General features: G+C 37.1%; 2 protein-coding genes across 2 annotated transcripts in view; both read right to left on the bottom strand.

Annotated features, from left to right (window-relative positions):
* LOC117676679 (scavenger receptor cysteine-rich domain-containing protein DMBT1) overlaps window positions 1-10,315 on the bottom strand; it is a 93,351-nt gene extending 83,036 nt beyond the window's left edge. The window contains exons 1-5 of the mRNA XM_087872362.1: window positions 10,214-10,315; window positions 6,760-6,774; window positions 3,698-3,733; window positions 2,487-2,634; window positions 2,154-2,335 (exon numbers count right to left, since the gene is read on the bottom strand). Of these exons, the coding sequence (XP_087728488.1) occupies window positions 2,154-2,335; window positions 2,487-2,634; window positions 3,698-3,733; window positions 6,760-6,774; window positions 10,214-10,262 (430 nt within the window). The 5' untranslated portion in view covers window positions 10,263-10,315. The remainder of the gene's footprint in view (window positions 1-2,153; window positions 2,336-2,486; window positions 2,635-3,697; window positions 3,734-6,759; window positions 6,775-10,213) is intronic.
* Window positions 10,316-18,148: 7,833 nt separating this feature from the next.
* The window catches only part of LOC132709418 (scavenger receptor cysteine-rich domain-containing protein DMBT1-like), a 43,311-nt gene continuing 38,493 nt past the window's right edge, over window positions 18,149-22,966 (bottom strand). Inside the window, exons 16-18 of the mRNA XM_087872967.1 lie at window positions 22,215-22,603; window positions 19,164-19,435; window positions 18,149-18,706 (exon numbers count right to left, since the gene is read on the bottom strand). Of these exons, the coding sequence (XP_087729093.1) occupies window positions 18,552-18,706; window positions 19,164-19,435; window positions 22,215-22,603 (816 nt within the window). The 3' untranslated portion in view covers window positions 18,149-18,551. The remainder of the gene's footprint in view (window positions 18,707-19,163; window positions 19,436-22,214; window positions 22,604-22,966) is intronic.

The following is a 22,966-nucleotide window of genomic DNA, read 5'->3' as shown; positions in this document are numbered from 1 at the left end:
CCATCAGTTTTCTATGTTTCTATGACTGACCGCAGCATATCTATAGATACCTGAAAATTGAGATTGTTTCAAAAGCAATCTCATAAAATGACTATTGGGTACCCAGAGATTTATAAAACTGTTGTCATGGAGAGTTGAGCCAGAAAGCAAACGGGGGGAGGATGCTCCTTGACGTTGCTATGGTCCACTACACTATAGTATCAGATTGCATTTTCTGGGCAGGTGAATAAAGCATTCAACTGCAATTATGTTTTGCTTGTTTTAAGGACTAATTAGCCCAAGAGTTCTTCCCAGAAATAACAGTAATATTGGATTTCAGATTTTGGATGCTTGGTTTTTTGTGGTATAGGGCCATGCAAAGTATTTGAAAAAATCCCAGTGCTAATATATATTAGACTGAACCAAACGCAGAAAGCTGTCTATGTTTGCATCAGTGGTGGGTTGCTACCGGTTTGCCCCGAATTGGGCGAACTGGTAGCGGTGGTGGTGGGAAGCTCCGCCCACTCACCTGGACATGTGCAGAAGTGTTGCACGTGAGTGCGAGCGCACGCAAGCCCATAAGCAAACCGGTAGCGATGGGTTTTGAAACTCGTCCCTGGTGTGCATGTACAGGGACATTCAACATTTTGGATTCACCAATAAGATGAAGTGATTCGGCATCCACATTTGTGCTGAGACAGCTGGGGACATTTTTCAAAACAGCTGTGTGAACCTTGTAAATGGTCCATCTGTTTTAATAATCTGAGCAATAATAACACAATATTGTTAGTGTTAAACCCATCTTGAAAAATATATCTAGTAAATGTGTGGCCTAGCCTCCTACGTGAAAGAAATTTCCTGTGCACCATCTTCAACTGAAGAGGACCAAGGAGGTTATATATGTACAGAAGTTCACAATGGAATGGATTAAGAACTCTGGGGTTGAAGGAGGCTCAGAGCTTGCATGTTCTTACTCTAGAAAGTTCTATAAGTCTACTCTTCCTTGTCAAAATTTGAGACTTCAAAAGGGACTGTAGAAGAAGCCAGAATATTCTCTTGTTGCTTGCACACTTCCTTCTCTTCCTGACCACAGAGATAGCACAGTCCCGAGTACATATTATCAAGGGAGGAAGGAATATTTCTAAAAGCCATTTCCCAAATCTTCTTTTAGTCCTAACTGGAAGGAAGCAAAAAATAGAAAAGAAATTATGCTGTATTTGAAAAGATTTCAATATGGCATAAATTCTGGCAACATCTTTGACTACTTATAGAGTTTTCAAAAAACGGGCAGCCTTCCCAAACTGAGATAGGGTGATCTTTGTGTAATTTCTTTCCCTGGGATTTAATGCTGGTTTGAAGCCTGTCTCAAAGGGATAACAAATCTAAATCTGAAATCACTAGTTGCTAGAGTTCTGATTTCTGAGATTAGACAGAGAAAGAAAGACATGTACAATAAAGTAAAATATCAGCAAAAATTCCTCATGGCAGGAAAAGCATAGCAGCAAGTATCAGAATAACAAAATAATGGAGTTGGAAGGGACCTTGGAGGACTTCTAGTCCAACTTCCTGCTCAGGCAGGAAACCCTTTACTATTTCAGACAAATGGTTATCTAATCTCTTCTTAAAAACCTTCAGTGCTGGAGCATCCACAACTTCTGGAGGCAAGTCATTCCACTAGATAAATTGTTCTCCCTGGCAAGAAATTTCTTCTTAGTTCTAGATTGCTTCTGTCCTTGATTAGTTTCCATCCATTGCTTCTTGCCCTGCCTTCAGGTGCTTTGGAGAATGGGTTGACTCCCTGTTCTTGTGGTTACCTCTTAGATATTGGACCACTGCTATCATTTATTTGCTTTATTTGCTTTAATTTTGCTTTAATTTATATGCCGCCCTTCTCCGGACACTCAGGATGGCTTACAATGTGTTAAGCAATAGCCTTCATACTTTTGTATATTTATACAAAGTCAGCTTATTGCCCCCACAATCTGGGTCCTCATTTTACCTACCTTTGAAAGGATGGAAGGCTGAGTCAACCTTGAGCCTGGTGAGATTTGAACTTGCAGTAATTGCAAGCAGCAGATGTTAATTATAGTGCTTTAGTCCACTGTACTACAGGCTCTTACTATCATGTTACCCCAGTCCTTCTTTTCAATAAACAGGATCAGTAGCATGCTTACCTCCTACATCATAAAATGCAATGAAGCCTTGACCTTCTGTTTCAGAATGTCTGTTTAATACCAAGGTCATCAGGCCTGAATAAGAGAAAAATGTCCTTTCTCCTTCGCATATTTTCCCAAGTAGACGTGACCTCTCTGGTTCTCCCTCATAGACAGCAATATATTCAGTAGCACAATTTAAGCTGAAGAGGAAAAAGTAGACAAAAGTAATCATGGACCGGACAACAGAGTATCAATGGGGGAAAACACTCTCATTTCCCCTTTTATGCAAAAAGGCCAATGAAATTTCAGGGATTGAAATGACTGAAAGGGATTTGAAAGAAAAATGCTTACTTTACATAATTAAGGTTTGTTCTTATTGGATGGTGCTCAGGGGAGTCAATTCTCCAGACACACTTTTGATCACGATTGTCTCCAAGATAATATGGGCCAAAAAATGAGCCTGTAGCGTCTGAAAATGTGCCGCCACATCCAGGTTCAGCTATCAAAAAAAGAAAGAAAGAAAGAAAGAAAGAAAGAAAAATAGTAGAATATCATATTTCATCGTATATTAAATTATATAATATCTATTGTACAACTCTATACATTTTATGGTGAAAATTTATACATTAGCTTAATTTAAGAATTGTGAATGTAATTTAATATTAATTGATTAGTACTTTGCTTCCTGTATTTATTTAATGAAATGTATCATATTTAATACCTCTTAGCAAAAACACAACTACCAGCTGCACTATCAACTGAAGCTGTTCCTATAAACACAGTGGTTTTTTAAATCTCATTTTTCATTAAAAAAAAAAATCTTATTGTTTCTTATGCCTTACAATCTCGGTCACGTTGATCTCATGATAATCAGCTCAAGCAGAAAGTTGACATAGACCAAAATATAATACGATGAGATCATTAGGGCACAGCTATAAGAAGTAAAAATGTGCCTTTTCCTGGGTATGTTTTATTTTTCTGTGAAGACCAAGCATTAGGTATAATTGTATTAATCAAAGATCTCACATGTCTTATAACAGGGGTGTCAAACTCAAGGCCCGGGGGCTGGATCTGGCCCATGGGGTACTTAGATCTGGCCCACGGGGCTGCCATGGAAACAGCTAAGAACTGGCCTGTGGTGTTTCTGGCAGCGCACTCAGGCCATCAAAGGCGCTCCTGACATGAGTGATGTTGAGCTGGCCATGCCCACCCTGGGCACCGGAGGTCAAACACAACCCTGATGCAGCCCTCAATGAAATCGAGTTTGACACCCCTGTCTATATTGCCTATATTATAAGACAGCTATATTTGACTCTCCTGTTTTGAAATACAAAATCCAAGCTATTGGCAGCACAGTAAAAGACTGGTGAAATAAAAATGTTTGGAAGCAAGGAAATTCAAGCATTCTGTGATAAGTACCTTTTAACGAATTTAAAATGTGCAAATACACCTTGTGGATATTTGCATGTCAATTGCTTGCTGGCGAATTATTGTTCTAAAAAGTGTTCCACAAGGTTGAAAACTAATTTTTCTGAATTATGTTACCTAGATGTTCTACTTACATGTTGAAGAAAGATCACTGGGCATAGGAGTTACTCCTTTAAAAAGAAGGTGAAAGGGGAAAAAAAAGAGATAAAAATGAATTATTTTGCTGTTACCCCAAATGTGGTGGAAATTGTGTCTTGGATTAGTTTGATCATATAGTGTTTGTGTGTTTGTTTGTGTGTGTGTGTGCATGACTTTTAGGGAGTCAACCATTAGAAGGACAGCATAAATTTCTCTTTACTAAAGCTCTCCTTGCTGATCTACCATCAGCAGAGCATAAAAGCTTTGAAGAAGACTTACACAAAAACATCTGTGGTAGAATCCAGGAAACTCTGTTCACAGACACGTTCATCCTAGTAACTTCCAAATTGGGTTCTATTGTAACGAGTTCTACATGGAGTTGCCCTTGAAAAGCATCTGAAAGTTTCAGATGGTGCGGAGTGCAGCAGCAGTGAGCAGTACGTGTGCTTCTAGAACAGCACCTATTCCACCTGTGCTTCATGAGCTGCATGGTTGCCAGTCCAAGGTGCTGGTTTTAAACTTTATAGTCCTTCATAGCATAGTACTGGTTATCTGAGGGACCAGCTCTCCCCAACCTCACTTGCCCATTCCATTAGATCTGGAAGAAACGGCATGCTTTGGATCCAGTCCTTTGGGACTTATACCTGGGAGATTCTAGGAGATGGGCCTTCTCAGCCATATTCGCCCCCAGAAGTGAGGTTAGCGCCATCCTTTTTTATGTTACATAAGTCCCTTAAGTCCTGGCTATGTTGTCAGGCCTAGGGTCCCAGGGAACCAGGGATATCTTAAGATTGTTTTAGTGTTGTGATTAATTTACTCTCTCATGAAAGAAGGCAAATATACGTGAACCAGGGTCAGTCACTGGGACCAGAGGTTTAGTCTTCTGGACTTGTGCTGCAGTCCATCCTCAGGGAACTTCTCTCTATTAGAATGCGGTGAGAGAGAAGTTTCCTGAGGATGGGCTCCAGCACGGGTCCAAAAGTTCAGAGGATTAAACTTCTGGTCCGAATGACCAATCATATTAGATCCTGCAATATAATCTCTCCTCTACTGTTTGTATTTTTAGGAATTTTTAAAAATAATTGTTTTAATCTATTTATTGGTTTATTTTAATGGTTGTACTCTGCCCCCAGACACTTTGTTTAAGATGAGTTGCCATAATATACCTAAAATAAATACTGTATTTTTGGAGTATTAGACGCACCTACCTTTTTTGGTGAGGAAAAGAAGAAAAAGAAATCTGCCTCTGCCTCTGAGCAATTTTGCCTCCTTGCAACAAACATCAAACAGCCTGCTTTACTCTCATTTTCATTTTCAGCATAGCTTGATTAGCATAAGGAGAAACAAAAAACTGCTCCAGCAATTTACATCCTTGCAGCAAGCAGCAGAGCCCTGCAAAACAGCTGAGAGCAAATCAGCTGAGAGTTGGGGGGCCGATCCAATCAACTTGTGCTAATTAGGCTGTGCTGAAGCTGAAAGGAGCTGTTTTTTCTTGCTGTTTGCTTGCAAGGAAGTAACTGCTGTGAGGCAGAGACCAAAGGGTAGGGGCCAGTGGGTGGGTGGAGCTACATTCGGTGTATAAGACGTAGCTTTTAGGGGGGAAAAAGGTACGTCTTATACTCTGAAAAATATGGTAAATAAAATAAATTTGAAGTGGCATCTTTGTAACTCATGGGGAAAAAATTATCACATTATTCATCCCCATGCATTGTTACTCAGATGTTTGGTTTGTAATTAATTATGTTTATGAAAGAAAATAAGATAAGAATTTTAATCTGCAGCTATTGGTTACTTGGGAGAAAGGTAACTCTTGAACCAAGAGAATTAGAATAGACAGAATAGATTGTCCACACCCCTTAAAATTTTCACTCCTTGCAGTGCAGTAAATACCTTTATTTTATCGATTTATAGACAAATCCATTTTTTATTAAAAAAAATAGGACAATACAATGCTGATCAAGTTAGGGACAGAAGAAGTCTAAGGCTCTTATGGATAACCCTTCTGGTAAATGATGATCAGGCCCAACACTTCCTGTTGGCAAACACAATCAAGCAATCTTTACTTTACTATTTTTCTGGAAATTTCAAGTGAGAGGTCTGCAGATGAGAAGTATGTACTTAAGAAGAGGTACATATGATCAACCCAGGCAGGAGAGAAGTGGGAGTACAGGTTCTGTGTGTGCCAAGTCTAGTGTCAACCCTGAAGCGAACCAGGCTCAGGACATCTTTGAGGCTTCATGATTGCCACAGGGCAGAGGGGAAGAAAGGGAGGGGAAAAGCTTGGCTTTGTAGTCAAAATAAAAAGTTTTTCTGTGGGAACCAAGGATATTCAAACAGATGCTGGGGAGAGGACGAGTGGAGTAACCAAGCAACCAGCCAGCACCTCTATTGGAGAATGTGACTGATGACTTGGGGGAAGGGGGAACATTCACTTTTTAATTAGGTGAAAACCATGGGAACTTTCAGAACTTTGGTTTTCGCCAGTTGTGCCAATATGATGTATCCAATAAACTGTTCGTTGAGGAATCTGGCTGCTTTGGAGTTCTGTCTTGAATGGGTGCATTACTTGGAATGCTGACGTTTATTAAGGAGATGATGGATTAGGATGTGTGTTGCTGATTCCATAATTGACAACAAATGTAGAGGGGATATTATTAAATCTTCCTTGTTTCCCCTTTTTTTCGTTCTAAACTGAAATATTCCTACTTTATCTGACATAACCAGCACTTGATCTTGCAACCTTTTTTGCCTGGCTTAAAAGCTCATGAATCTGATGTATTTAGAAAGTAGAAGGCAGGAGGAAAAAAACTGAATATTAGAATTTCACAATCTGTTTAATATGAAACAATTGTTTTTCCACTTATGCTGGCAACACCTGAATGAGAGTGATTCATTCCCAACCCTTTAATCTGGTCATATTTCTCAATGCTAAGGGAAACAATGAAGAGTGTGTATATTTTGCAATGTCCTTTCTTCTGTACCTACTTCACAAGGTTCCTATCTTTAAAGAAAAAATATGGCATTGAATCAATTCCATTAGAAGAAGACGAACACTTACCAGATTCTGTAGATGCTGCAGAAAGAAAAGAAAAGAAAAAACTTATTTAATATAAGCAAACACATTGTTATGCCCCGGTCCCTTTCTTCTGTACCTACTTCACAAGGTTTAAAAAAAAATGTGGCATTGAATCAATTCCATTAATAGAAGAACAACACTTACCAGATACTGTAGATGCTGGAGGGGAAATATTTAATATAAGCAAACACATTGCTACATTTTTGGAGATCCTGTCCCAGTACTGTAACCCTATCATTTCTGTCATCCAGTCTTAACATTTGCCCTTTATGCATTTCCTGCCCTTTATTTAGCTATTTATTCTTCTTATTTGCATCCAGCCAGAATCCAAAGTAAGGCTCATATCATCTGAAAAATATTAAGGGAATTCTAAGTAATGCTTAACTTCTCTGTGGCAGCTCCTGCCCTCCGGAACGATTTGCCCCCGGAGATACGAAGGATATCGGATCTCCGGGTCTTTCACCGTGCCCTGAAAACTTTTCTTTTCCATCAAGCAGGGCTGGCGTGAACTCCCCCCCCATTTTTAGTCTTTTTTAGTTTTTTAGTTTTTAAATTGTCATTGGGTTTTAATTCGAATTGTTTTAAATTTGGGCCAGTTATGTAATTCTTTTAATAATTTTAAATTTTGTAGTGGTATGTGTTTTAGTTCTGGCTGTGCACCGCCCTGAGTCCACTAGGAGAAGGGCGGTATACAAATTGAATAAAATAAATAAATAAATATTGGGACATATATATTGGGTATTCTTAATCACTTATGTATTGTAAATCAATCTCTTGATTACATAGATACTCTTCCCAGATTAATATTCTGCAGTAGCCTAAATAATAAGTGGAAAACAAAATGGTGTTTGGTAGGACCTATGGAGTTGACTGACTGTGTAATTGTGTGGAATTTAGGCTAACCTACTTTACTTCTAGATGTAGAACTATCTACTACATTTGAGCTATAGGAATCAATGTCTGTTTACTTTCTGATGTCCCTGGCATTTTACACTGTAATATAAAGCATTCTGAAAATGTAGAAATTATTATATTCACTCAAGAATATAGCAAACCTTACAATATTGTTTTCTTTATTGTGTAAATACAAACTCACATATTGAGAACGATAGCTGAAGATTTCCAAATTAAACATTTGGTTGATTATAGTGTGAGATTTGTTTTATACCAATTATGCCATGGATCAATCCACTTTGAATCTTGGTAATGGTTATTAAATAATTACTGTTTTTTTGGCTTTATATCTTAGTGTTTAAATATAGATATGATGTTTTGCATGTGATATCTATTGTAGCAGGGGTGTCAAACTTGCGGCCCATGGACAGGATGCGACTGGATGGTTTAGCAAAGGGGAAAAAGTCGTGATATGTCACGCGATGACGCTGTGATGACGCAAGTTTGACACTCCTGTGTTGTAATTTATCAGCATCTATTGTTGTAGGAATTATAAACCTATCCTGTAAATAGTAATAAATGAATGAGTCCTTCCAATTAGGAAAGACACAGAATTTAGGTAAAATATTCTTCTCCTATCTAGCATAATAATTCTTATTGGCTAGAAATGATTGGAATGTTTATTCAAAGACTTTTAGATGGATACTGAGTTGAAGAAACTTATGGCATTTCAGTTTACAATAAAATCAGAATTGGTAAATATCCATGGAAAAGCAATACACATATTTCTGAAATGTATATAATTTTTGTTCTATTAACTTGATCCATTTAATTTCATTTGTCTTTTATATATTTTAACCATTCTTACAAATATATCTTGAGTAAAATAAAAAAATATATAGAATGTCTCATAATTTAATTACAAATCCTAAAATGGGCCCAAATCATTCTAAGATGTTTTTATTCCTGGATTCATTATCTTTACACAGCAGTTCTTAAGGCATCAGCCTTAATCATATTGCATCTGATCTATTGAATGGGGAACCAAAAGCATGGTATTCATCCAACCCCAAGTAGCTGCATGGAGGTTCATTCTTTACATTAGGCAATAATAGAAAAAATAGAAAAAAACTGTATTTACATTGCTAAAATAAGGACAGTCACTTATATGATAAAATGTGGCATTTAAGCATAAGTGCATTTTTATTTCACATTTTTGCTATGTGTATGGCATAGGGCCATCTTATCACCATCTGCTGGCATACGGTAAGAAGAAGACCTTTCAAGTGCTGACCAATATTTTTTCTAACATCTTACCCCATTCCAGCTACATCTTAGCTCCTAATTTTGCTATCATTCCCAAGTTTGTGACTTTGTGGGTTTTTTAGGATAATAATTTAGATCAAATTATATTTCAATGTAATTATCATTTATTGAAGGAAGGAAGGAAGGAAGGAAGGAAGGGAGGAGGGAAGGAAGGAAGGAAGGTTTAATCAACATTGGGCTGAGAAATTAGTACTACATTGGCTGAAACAATCATTGGTTTCATTGATTTTTAGTTAGACATTTTTTATTCCATCACCTATTGTAAGAAGAAATCAGAATGTGCAGAAATCAGTAAATATACTTGCAACAAGCTCTGCTTAAATCTGTTACTAAGTTAGGAAAACCCCTAGCCTTATAATGACTTTTTAATTACATAAAACTGGAAAAGCTACCCTGACTGCATCTTATACTGACGATATATTTCCCAGAAATGTTCTTTTAGGGAAAATATGATGGATTGAGTAGTCTGTGGGTCGTGCTGATAGAATCACAAAACTGAGACAATGATCAAAGCAAACAAGTTAGTCGGGTCTATCTTGTCCTTCTGCTTTCAGTGAAATTCATAACTTAATTCCATTCAAGTGTCTCAATTCAATTTCTGCTATTTAGTTATTTCTTAGTAAAGTAATTACTAGTTTAATTATTACTAACGTTAGCTAAATATCAAGTCTACCCATAACCTGTAGACCAAATTTTATAGTCCCTCTGATGAAATTGGTTTCAATAAATCATAACTGTCCCAGAAAGTAGATTTATGGAACCTTAGCTGATTTTGGAGACTCATAGTCAGAACCAGTCCAGTACTTGCCTAGGGATTATCTCTTAATCCTATGGCTTTTAGCTCGATTAGGAAGGAGGAAAAATCTCTGAAAGAAATATCCATAATGTTCCCAAGAAAACTGCAGTAGACACTAGTCATTGCTTTAAAATATTTAAATAGCCTATTTTTTTCAGTTCTTCATTATTATTTAGCTCATTTCCAACCTTGTATATGGAGAGAATGAAATAAGTATGCCTTGGTACTCTCTGAGCACTGATAAACATTCTGAACTCTCTGAGCACTGATGATGTTACCTAGTTTGGCTAATAAATCATCTTTAAGAGAACAACCAAGCTCAAAGAGCACCAAGGACCCTTCATTTCAACCCTGAGCTACAAATATTCTCCTTTGTTGGTACCAAGTATCTCTTCACCCACATCAAACCCAGCATATTACCTGTGGCTGAAAGTAGCAGCACCCCAAGAAAGATCAGTGTGTGATCCATCTCAGGAGAAGATTCCAGAAGAATTTAAAACAGTAATCCTGTGGCAGGGATCACCTGTGAATATATACACTGCAGAATCTGAAACTTGATCTGCATTTTTTTCAACAGTGCAGATGAAAAGGAAGTGAAATACTTCAAGATGCCAAACAATATTTGTTAAACTGTGCCAACATTATAGGTGCATACAAATGGCATTTTCCTTATCTTTTAATTTCTATACTTCTTTAATACTTTATACTGTTTATTGTGTAAACAGTCTTGAAAATGAAGCCCAGATTTGTCATCCTATTTCCTCTTTTTTTTTTTTTTTTTGGTAAGAGATATTTTCCAGGAAGAAAGCAGGCAAAAATCTATGGATTTGAGGTGGTATCAAATGAATTGCAACAGAACACCAAAAATCCTCCTAACTACTATGCATAAATGGGAACATTCTCCATATCAAAGGGTATTATAAAATTGTGGCATGTTTGGAAGTTACCACATCTTAAAGAGGACATTTTCCTTCAGCTGCATTGTAGAATGTGACTCCTGACATTACTTCAGTGTGCTCAAAAGAAATTGGTTTTTTTCTTTTTAAAGTCCAAAATACTCCAATCTGTATTACAAACCATTTTTGCTATTTTAAGGACTTTCATATTTATTTTGTGAAAATGCATGAGAATTTTCAGAGATTCTCCTAGACTCACCTTAAGTAGATCATTTTCATTTTGTCATACCTCACCGAGGCTGCATTCTGTGTAAGTCCTGCTTAGGCATTAGAACCTAACAGGATTTATTGAATTATATACTCCAAGGGGCAGAGGAATGCACATTCTTCCCCCATCCTTGTCCTATCTCAGAGGTAGCAATAGAATTAGGTATTTTGGCTGCTAGCAAAATCAGGATTATAATACAGTTAAACACCCACAGGAATTTGAAGGCAGAGATTGAACCCAAGGTAGTTTGCACACAAGTTTTGTGAGAGTCAAATCATCTGGCTATTAAGCAAAATAAAGTGGTCAGTCTGAGTCACAAACTGAAAAAGATGTCAAGCTAGGAAAGACCCTCCATCAGCCTATATCATCCCAATCAGTTTCTTAGAACAGCTCTTTCAATGTATCTGTAACCAGATTTGCTCCTCCATAAACATTGTATTGAGAAAGTCGGCAGACTGTCTGATTATGAAAGCAGCCATTGCATTAGGCATAGCTTTGATGAGACATTCAATGCTGCTAACACAAGGGAAGTAGCTCTGCTGTGGTTCTAGAAGCAATGCATGATGAAAAACAGCAAAGAGCCTTGATAGTACAGGGGTTTAGTGCACCCTGTTATTAACACAGCTGCCTGCAATTTATGCTGGTTCGAATCTCTCCAAGGCTCAGCCTTCCATCCTTTCTAAGGTAGGTGAAATAAGGACCCAGTTTGTGGGGGCAATAAGCTGACTTTGTATAAAATATACAAAAGAATGAAGGCTATTGCTTAACGCATTGTAAGCCGCCCTGAGTCTCCAGAGAAGGGCGGCATATAAATCAAATTAAAAAAAAAAAAAAGTTCTCCTTTGGGTTTAAGTGAGATTTTTGGGTGTGTGCCTTCCTGGCTAGAAGTATTCTTAGTTATACAGTTAGTCTGAGAGTTTACCGTGTTTTCCCGAAAATAAGGCCCTGTCTTATATATTTTTGAACCCCGAAATAAGCACTTGGCCTTATTTTCAGGGTGGTCTTATTATTCTGGGGCGCATGGAGCAAGAGGGTGCTCCTCTTGCAGTCTTACCTGATTTCCAGCTCTGCGTTTAAATATTTTCAGGGAGGACTTATTTTTAGGGGGAAGATTATATTAGCGCATGCGCTCCGAAGCCCGATTGGGCTTATTATCAGGAGGTGTCTTATTTTCGGGAAAACAGGGTAGAGAAAAGGCTTCAGTGAGTGAGTGAGTCAGTGAGTAAATAAATACAGTAAACAAATAAAGTTTACAAAACATGATCAAATACTATTGTATAGACCAGGGGTCTGCAACCTTAAATACTCAAAGAGCCATTTGGATCCGTTTCCCACAGAAAAAGAAAACACTGGGAGCCACAAAACCTGGGTGGGCATGGCCAACTCGATGTTACTCACTTCCAACAGTCACATGACCCTCCCCCCACCAGCCATGCCTACCCTGCCAGTCATTAGGGCAGAGAACCAGTTGTTAAAAAACACTAGGAACCACACAATCCTTTTGACATCTCTCTCTCTCCCCTCCTTCCCTCCCTCTCCCTCTCTCTGTATCTTTCTGTTTCTGCCCTGGCCGCTTTTCCATCCCCTGCCATTGCCCTTACCTTCTCAGGCCAGGCGAGGAGTGACTAGGAGGGAAGGGTGAAGGGCGGGACCAGCCAATGGTTGGATCACCTGACAGGGAGCCACAGCAGAGGGCCCAAAGAGCCGCATGTGGCTCCAGAGCCGCAGGTTGCTGACCCCTGGTATAGACTTTGATCCAACATTGGCTGTTGGTCATTGAGCATTTATAAAACCAGAGTTCCTGGGATATGATCTAATTCTAGCTGCCAACAAATATGGAAGTTCATTCATGAACATATACTTATATTACTATATTTCTGGTTTAAACATTCAAATGCCTATACTGCCTGAGTTTAACAATTTTTCACTGAGACCTTGTGTCTCACTGCAATCTGACCCTAAACCTTCATTTGCAGAGTTCCCAGAACTGGCTTTATACATGATACCTCAGGTCATCTCTCAATGGAGACTCCTCCAGGGATTTATGAGAGTCACCAGAAGTTCTAAGTGCCTCCAAGAGGGGGGTTCACCACAGCAAATGTGGAAATGAGTGGGACCCATACTAAGCTGGGTGACTGTTGCCCAGGTTTCAATATCCTATTCAGGCTGATGAGGATATGTATACAGTCCCATAGATAGAACTTGTATTACTTGTTTTTTAAAAGTGTATCATTTCATCCTTCCCCATATTTGATCTTGTCTAAGAGAGCAGACTATGGAGAAATAGTAATCAGTACCAATAGAATAAATCAAATATTTATTTCAGTCCTTGTTTCTTGTATCAATCCATTTTTATTTTTTAAAAATAAATTTATAAATTTTATTTACAGTTTATAAAAAACTCAAGGTGGTGAACATAGCTAGTACACTTTCCCCCTCCCATTTTTCCTAGAAGAGTCCTGTGAGATGAGAAAGAGTGATTGGCCCAAAATCACCACCTGACTTTCATCTCTAAGGGAGAACTAGAACTCACACTTCTGTTTTTAGCCTGGTATCTTAACCACTGGATCAAACAGGCTCTAATGTTTGGAAACCAAGAAAGTAGCTACCTAATAATTCAAAACAAATAAGGTTGTATCATTGCAAACCTCAGAACTTTCTCAGAGCATAATATGTTGTTCCATATTAATCCTGGTTAACTGTGATTATCAATCCTGAAATCACTTTGAAATTAAATTAAGGGGGAGGGAAGAAACCAGCCATAGGCTATAATGGAAAAGTATCATAATATTTGCAGCCACCTTATTTTTAAATATTTCATTTTTGGTTTTTGATAGAAAGAAGATATCTAGGAAAGTGCTCCCTTTACGGGACAGTAACCCTGCCAAGCATCAGAGTATATTAGACTATTTCACTGAAGTAGATAAAGATAGATGATAGCTAGATAGCTAGATAGCTAGAGATAGATAGATGATAGATGATAGATAGATAGATAGATAGATAGATAGATAGATAGATAGATAGATAGAGATGATAGATGAGATGATAGGTGATAGATAACTGATAGACATGATAGATGATAGATAGATAGATAGATAGATAGATAGATAGTCAGGTGATAGGGATAGGTGATAGATATATGTGATAGGTGATAGAGATATAGAGATATAGATAGATAGATTTATAATTATATATTATGATTTTGATTTATTACTTTGTTGCTTGAATATATACTGAGAGTTTATGCACCAGAGACAAATTTATTGTGTGTCTAATCGCACATGGCCAATAAAGAATATTCTATTCCAGGGGTGTCAAACTTGATTTCATTGAGGGCCATATTAGGGTTGTGTTTTACCTTGGGGGGGAGGGGTAGAGTGAGCATGGCTAGGGTGGGCATGACTAACTCACCATCACCTGTGTCGGAGGTGCCTGTGGAGGCCCGAGTTCTCTGCCAGCGAAAACGGGCTCCTGAGCTCCGTTTTCACTGGCAGAACCACCACAGACCAGTCCTTCACTGTTTCCAGGGCAGCTTTGCAGGCCAGATCTAAGCACCCTGTGAGCCGGATCCGGCCTCCAGGCCTTGAGTTTGACTGTTCTGTTCTGTTCTGTTCTGTTCTGTTCTGTTCTGTTCTGTTCAACATTTACCTTATATCTTATCTAAGGCTGAGATAGCAGGGCTAAAGAAAGGACTGTGAAGCATATCCAAATAGCCTACCAAATTGTGCTGGACTACTGCAGATAAGTTTTTATTCTTAGTTTTAAAAAATGTATTATAAGTAAACTCTTACTTCCCCCCTTACTTTCTTTTTTACGATGCTGCACTTGGCACAACATTAAAAAGTGACAACTTGCTTGTCTTTGATATTGTTTTGTGGCATCATATCCTTGTGTTTTCTGTGTGCTCACAAAAGGTAGTCAAAACTATTTGGCACGTTTTGGCTTTTCTGGTATAAATCCATTCTTTGCTTGCAGGAATAGTTTAATACACAGCTGTGATTTCCTGGAAATTTTTTTGTGTTAGTTCGTAGATCCATCTTACATGTTGAGATACAATACTACAAAGGTAGGAAGCCTCAGTGAAAGAAAGAAGTTGACATAGAGAAAGTGGCATTCAGACGCCTTCTGAATCCCTCCTCAATTCTTAAAAACACTTTGGGTCACTGTCCATAGGAGTTAATAAAGCACTTATTCTTAGGAGAATTAAATCTACTCCAAACAATCACAGTTAAGATTAATTCTCAGTTGTTTTGTTGGGAATGGTAATTTTCCATTAGGTCTAACAAAAGCAAAGATACATAGCAGGCCATATTAAATAAATTAAGAGCTGAAAAAACATTGATTTTTAAATTTATTGACCGTCCAACCCTAGACAATGTGGAGAGCTCATCATTTTGAAATAGAACTTTCTAGGGAACACTAAACACTCAATATCGTCCTTCTTCCTTAGAATTCTTTGGTCCATTTATTCCAGGAATTGTGACTTGTTTTCCAGAATTAGTTCTTCCAGATAAGGATGGAGATGTGGTGTTCTACGTGTAACATTTTGAAATGTCCTGTTTCATGGACAGAGCATGTCCAAAACACTGCAATTCTATTCTATTCTAGAAGTTTAACTTCTAAAAATCTTCAGAGTAACCTCAGAATAACGAGATCAGCATATTCCAGAATAAACAAAAGATGTTCTGGTTTTCCCTGAAACGTTCCAATTCAGGAATGAATCTTACAAGTAATACAAATAATCTTAAAACAATTTTAATCTCTTAAATAATTTGAGAGAAATAAAATAATTAATCAGCTAGTAGCTGCTCATGTCCAAGAACATTCTCCATCCATGGAAATGAAGTTGCAATGTTTATATTGCCTACAAAAAACTCAGAAGAAGAAGAATTAAAGCTGCTGAGTCCTTATAGCAATTCAAATTGCTATTGATTTCAACACAGCTATATGGTGTGATATTCAGAGTGATCTCTGCTGTGACTGAACTCTGATTCTGTGGGGTAATTCAATCCCAGATTCATTGAACTAAAGTTTCTTCTCAAAGATTTGCAGATCCTATTAATCCCAACCATGCCTATGGATACTTGTGCATATTCTCTAAGTATTCATCCATTCATCAAATGGATATAATGTAAAGGCAGAGAAAACTATAATCTAAATCAAGGAAGAGGTAGCAATAATACAATTATTTGAAGCCAAGAACTAAGTAGGGCAAAGATGTAAGACATACTTATGTTGGCATGGAAAAGATAAGGTCGTGCATAAAACTAAGAATGGAAAACTGTATGATTACTTAATGAATAAATAAGGAAGAGGTTTGCAGGCAGTTCAAGGAGAAGTCAAGGCCTTGGCACTTCAAGTACCAAAGAAGAAATGAGAAATCACTCAAGCAAATTTGTTAATCTAAAACAAACTAACCTTTATCAGCAATAGTGTCTGCAAAATAAATATTTACAAGGAAATTCACTAGTTTCTCTTCATCCACATGAATGTGAGCATAGTAAGGGTCAGTTATGGTGAACCATATTGATGTACACATGCAACCAAGGAATGCCAATCTCTGGTCATTTTAAACACAACTTAAAAAATATCTTCTAGATATGTTGATGAAAATTCTCAGTCATCCAGGTAGAGTAGTCTGGAAGTTGATTCATGACAACTGGACTTCTTTTCTTGTTGATTCAAAACATTTTGCTGCATATCCAAGTAGCTTCTTCAGTCTTATTGACACTGAAGAAGCTACTTAGATAAGCAGCAAAATGTTTTGAACCAACAGGAAAAGAAATCCAGTTGCCATGAATCAACTTCCAAATATCTTATAGATAGTTCTGCTTAATTCTGTAAGTGTATTTATCCTTTGCTATTCAGCATATTGTTGTCAATATGTGTAACATGTTTTAAACAGGTTGTTGAGTGAAATGCAGGAGACCACTTCAATAAAAGCTAACAATGGAAAACTAACTTTAAATGCATTGAAATGAAAACAGACACCCTGCTTCTTGAAACAGGACTTCACTATACTTCAATTCCTATGATTTCACTCTTAAAGCTGTTGTTAAAGAACAGGAAAGAATGATGTCTGAGACTTTATTCTCCTTTTCTATATTTGACAAACCACTGAGATTTGCAGTATAGGAGTATTTTTATTTATGAACATTCTCCATTTATTGGACAGAGGCCTGCTTAAAAATATACATATCTAAATTCAGCAGGGATAAAGAAATTCTTTCCTTTTCAACTTTGCACCTACTTTTAACATCCTTGAGAGGTCCTAGGTGCTCTCTGAGCTTGGATGTTTTCTTACAGACATTTCATTATTCAAACTAGATATCATCATCAGTGCTGATAATGTTACCTAGTTTGGATTAATGAAATATCTTCAAGAAAACAACCAAGCTCAGAGAGCACTGAGGAAACCTAATTTCAACCCTGAACTACAAATATTCTCCTTTATTGGTATAGCATTCTTGTTTTTTTCACTCTGTCTAGTTCTTCCAGGGGTGCTATGGATTATATTCAAGTATGTGTTTCCAATAATATAATTATTATACTCTCCATACCTATTTCTTACCAGGATCCAGGAACATCTAAGTATGCATCTTTTTAGTCAGCTGAATAAATAACCATAATATTACAGGACATACATTGGAAAACCACACATTTTTCATATTTTAAAGAGTTTTCAACTTAACTTTTTAAAAAAAACTTTTCTAGTGTTGTTCTGTGAAGAGTACAGCTCTGTGGGTTGCCTTGAGGGACTATCTGATCAAACTTTGACTCTTGGCAAAAGATTTGAATAGCTGGCCATGCTGTTCTTTGAGAAATAACCATTAGACTACTTTTCCTGAATTTTTTTTGAATCACTAGAAATACTTGGCAGTTCGCAAAAATGCATCAAGATTTTCTTGTTGCTATTGTACTTGATTAATAATTTCCCAGCTGTACTATTATATTTTGGGTTGGGCCACTTTGGAGGACAACATGGAAATATTTGCTGATCTTGGTTGCAACTTGTGTCTTGCTTAATATGAACTAATTATCAGTATAATAAATATTTCTCACATTGTACAGTTGTAATGAAAATATACCTTCTATTTCAACACTTTTTTCTCAGTTGATAGTAGTGTTAAACTAGCCAGACTGGGGATAACTTGATAAAAATTGTAGAACGTTCAGAAACAAGCTTCCGGCTAGAGTGAAATTGCAGTTTATTTAGTTAAATAGCAAGAATAAAGAGAACAGAGGTGCTTGTTGCCTAGTTTGCCCTGGACTGGGAAGGACTGAAGAGACATTTAAACCACATTATATGGGATGAAATTCCAGCCCTCATCCCTTCGGTCTGGACAGTGTGTTCAAGAATATAACAAATTGCCATTGAAATGTATTCTTCAGGTTGCTACTATAAATGTAATGAATTTTTCAAGTCCTTGTTTTCTAGTTCTTAACTGTAATGTAAAAGCAAAATCAACGTAAATTACAAGAATGTTAATATATCAGAGAAATACTGGTGTTGCTGTTAAGGATACTCTCCATCCAATAATTAAGTTCATCACAATTAATTCAGCACTGGTTTATAACGCAAGATTTTAAGTCCTCACATTATCTCATATGGAATTGATCTTTTCCACTTGTTTTTCAGAATAATTCCTGCAAGAGTCATGGCAACGACCGCAAGGACAGCAGCAGCAACAATGTAAGGTACATGGGAATTAGAAGTTGTCAAATTTTCCTGGGCTTCTGGCTTTGCTTCTAAAAAAAAAAATCAGAAGAAAATGATGGTACATCATCTACTTGAACTGTGATCAAAAAATATCCTAGAAATTAGTGGTCAATTAATCATAAGCCAATATGCTTATAACTGGACTGAAAATTATTTATCAGGAACAGGAATGTCAAACTCAAGGCCTGGGGGCCAGATTCTGCCCGTAGGGTGTTTAGATCTGGCCCATGGGGCCACCCTGGAAACAGCAAAGGACCAGCCTGCGGTGCCTCTGCTAACAAAAATGGAACTCGAAAAGGAACTTGGGAGTCCGTTTTCACTGGCAGAGCACTCAGGTCACCAGAACTGTAGTTATAGTCAGTAATTACAAATTATTTCTTGCTTCCTAGCAATTCTCCCAGTTTTTCATGCTACTTGCTCTATCATCGTGAAAGAACTGGGTGGCACTGATTATTTTTAGAACCATGAAAGAAGTTTTCAGTTTACCAAAGTTTCTATTCTGAACACCATCCTTCACAAGTTCGATGGGTCCAATAATGACATCTATGTTTTCCTGATAGGAGCCTGTATCTCTCTTGGATCGGAGCAGACAGCCTCGATTACATCTTGAGTAATAGTCATAGGAGCTGCAAACCACCACTTTACACTGCAGGTAAACTGATGGGTGCCTGTCCATGAAGGCAAAGGCTTGGAAGGAAAAGCGAAGAATGTTTCTATATGGGGAGTAGTGAGTCTGATAAGTAGAGTCTTTAATACACCTGCATGAAAACAAAATAAAGGAAGATTTATTGGCATTAATTAGCATGCCAGTTATTATATTCTAATTTATACAATTTATTTTCTATAATTTTCACATTAAAATAACCCAAATGCAATGAATGTGCTGTGTATGGAACTAAAAAAAAATAGCATCCTGTACAGTGGTGGGTTGCCCCCAGTTCGGACCGGTTCACAAGAACTGATAGTAAAACCGGCGGGAGGCCCCGCCCACCACCCTGGATGTCATCATCAGTGATCTGTGCATGCTCAGAAGCGATCCCGTTGTGAACCGGTAGTAAAGGTAAGTAGAACCCACCCCTGATCCTGTATAATATTGATACATCCGATTGAATCCATCTAATGTTAGTCTCCAACTAATGAACTTTCTCTGAGAAAGTCTTAAAAACAGCTGAATATGAAAAATAGGACTTTATTTGATTTCCAGCACTGACATCTATGACAAGGGAAGTCAAAACAAGCAAGAGTATTATTGTGATTTTGATGCATTACAAAAGGGTCTCAATTGTTTTCTTGCCTCTTTTGACATCCCCTTTCTTGGATGCCATTCATCCCGATAAATACCTCCAATATTTCAGACGTAGTATGGTATTTATTTATCACATTTGAATTGTTAATATTTAGAAATGCTGAACATGCTTTGGCAACACAAAAACAAGGAAACCATCACTATAACTGCAAATGTCATCTAATTAAATAAATTTGTATTCATTTCAGACCAGATAAAGGAGATGACTATCATCAAACTACATAAATCAACTTATGAAAATCATTATTTACAATATCTTTTAGTCGCTGCTATCCTCAATGACATTCGCAAGTAGTACAGAATTTCAGGGGAAATCAAGACAATTAATATTTTTCTAGGGAAAGAAAACCAGCTTTGAGTAATTGAGACATTGTACAGAGGGACCAAAGTTTTCACTTATTAATTATTGCTATGCACAAAATTTAAATCACAGTCCTGTTTATTATGTTATAATCTTGTTTCATGTATTTTATTAATCTTCTTAGGCTGCTTTTTATCCCATTTGCTAAGCTAAGTGGAAAAACTAGCCAAGCTTGACTGATCTCAGAAAACTAAGCAAGATTTGGCCTGCTGGTATTGTTCAGAGAAAACTGCATGGATAGGTCAATAGGTTCACCAAGAATCAAGCTCCACTCATAATTCAAATTTACCCTATATAATTTAGAGTCTTTGGTCTCATCAGACCACAAGAATATCATAACCATGGTTAGGTTGCATATAAAAATTATGCTCTGGTTTGCCAACCTGAAGGCATAAATGAAAGCTCTGATTAAGTGCCACTGCTTCTGGCTATTGTTTAGCATATGATCTTTTACTGTTCTTTCAATTTTAAAACTTTGTTTTCTCAAGAAAAATAAAAGATTCATATCAACTTGATCTTTATAATGTCAATTCAAAACAGACATAATGCCAGGTCAGAACAAGTAAACCTTAACTTTGATGCAAAAGACTATCCAAACTACTTGCCAAATGATTTGTCAATACACATATATTCTGATTCAGAATTATTTACCAGGAACAAGGAACACTGCAGAGCCTTGGTTTCAGAAATGAATAAAAGTTTCATGTGCAACCCATGTCACTGGAATGTCTTCTGATTTTAATCTCAAGGAAATAAATATATTGCTGTAATTAAATTCTTTAAGGTCAAAATCCACAGATGGCCCTTTGGCAGCATGCTACAGACTGTACTCCAAGATGTAGTGGCTGAAGAAAGCCAGAATTGTGTTTGACTTGATTTAATGGACACAGAAGGTTGATGTAAATAAGTGCCTTAAAGAATTTTCCTTCTGTGGCATTAAAAATGACAGTCTGATAACAATATGTGATGATCTACAAGAAAAAAAATATATAATTCAAGAGTCATCTGTTATTTTGAGGATCTTGGGTTGCATATTCCTGGTTTAAATATAGCTACTTTAAAAACAGTTAACTGGTTAAATTAGACAAAAGGAAAGCAAAAGCAGAGAGAGAATGAGAGAGAGAGAGGTGAACAAATGAGAATCTTTGCTATCTGGATCTCTTTAGCAAAAGGCCCAGAACTTTCTAGAGTACTGGAACTCAGGATTCCTGGATAATTAGCATGTGTATTCCCAATGAAAGGGCCTTTGGTTTAAGCGTTAAGCCTTTGCCTGTTGTATGTATAACAGTTAGCAGAACAGAGATGGAAAGTAGAACGGTGAGCTACATCATGAAGGAAGTAAGCTGGTAGATGGGAATGGTATTACTAACACTTTTGTGGCTTACCACATTCAAACCCATAGCAAAAGTGAATCCTCTGCAGAAAATTTAACACAAATCAGGGACAAACCACTATTCTCCTATATGGGGTGAGGGAGAATTTCTAAGGTCAGAATGATCCTGAGATTTCAAATGTATTACAAATAGTTTCCTGTTAGATATGGTCTACTATAACAGTGCAATCTTTCTAGAACTTTTGGCCCAGCATAATGTTATGCAGAATTACGTTACACGCAAACCTCAAAACTCCTAGAATTATGTTACATGCAAACTCCAAAAGAGAGGGAGAGAATCCTATTGACATGAAGACACAATTGCAATGGGATTGTGAATATTGTTTCTGGTCTGATCTACCCAGTGGGATTGGCCATATTTTAACTACCAAATAACTATACCGCATAGATGTTTCGAAAACTAAAAGCAATCAAAATTAATGTATTCCCACATTTTTCCACAAAACCAAATAGCCTGAAAAAAGATGAAGTCCTTACCCATTCTTGATAATATCATAAGTTAGTTTTGTAAAATCATCGTAATTGGGTGATGCTGTACAAGTATCCAAAAAGAGCTGCAGGTTGGAATCGGAACTATAGAGATAAGCTTGCAAATATAACCTTTGATTTAATACGACATAATAAGGTGTATCGTTCACTGGTTTCCAGAAGGATGAGTCATAAAAGGTAAGATTCACACTATATTGGCCATATTGCGTTTCATTAATCTCTTTGGTTTGCTGAGCGATATACATTGTCTCTATCCAGGTGTGTTGAAGCATCTTGCAGTTGACATGCACAAGAAGATCTGGTATCCTTCTTATGAAGTGTTGTGAAGGGGCAATTACTGAGATCTCATTTGAATATGTAATAGTATCGGCATCAACCTGTTTGAAACATGAAACAATTGATATAAGATCCTTTTTATCTGGTCAATCATGTTACAGATGTTATAAAAATATTGACTGTGCCAATAGATGTTGACCAGAAGGCATTCCCATATTCAAAACGTCCATGAAAAACTGAGCTACACTGAGGGTACAGCTAAGAAAATAGAGAAATGATTGGCTACAGAGGAGAAAATGGGTCCTATCAATCATTGTGCTTTGAGCTCCTGCTATTTGTCACAAACACATTTCAATTTGGAGCATTGTCCTAAATAAATCCCTGAATGATTGAATGCCTCCTACTTCTGCTTGAAGGAAAAAATGAAAGAATTAATGAATGAGTGAGTTATGCAGCAAAAACGT

This window comes from Pantherophis guttatus, chromosome 6 (genome assembly GCF_059756535.1).
Source record: "Pantherophis guttatus breed Tessera chromosome 6, ASM5975653v1, whole genome shotgun sequence".
Taxonomy (NCBI): Eukaryota; Metazoa; Chordata; class Lepidosauria; order Squamata; family Colubridae; genus Pantherophis; species Pantherophis guttatus.
Note: the sequence above shows the minus strand (reverse complement) of the source record. Positions and strands in the feature narration are given on the sequence as shown.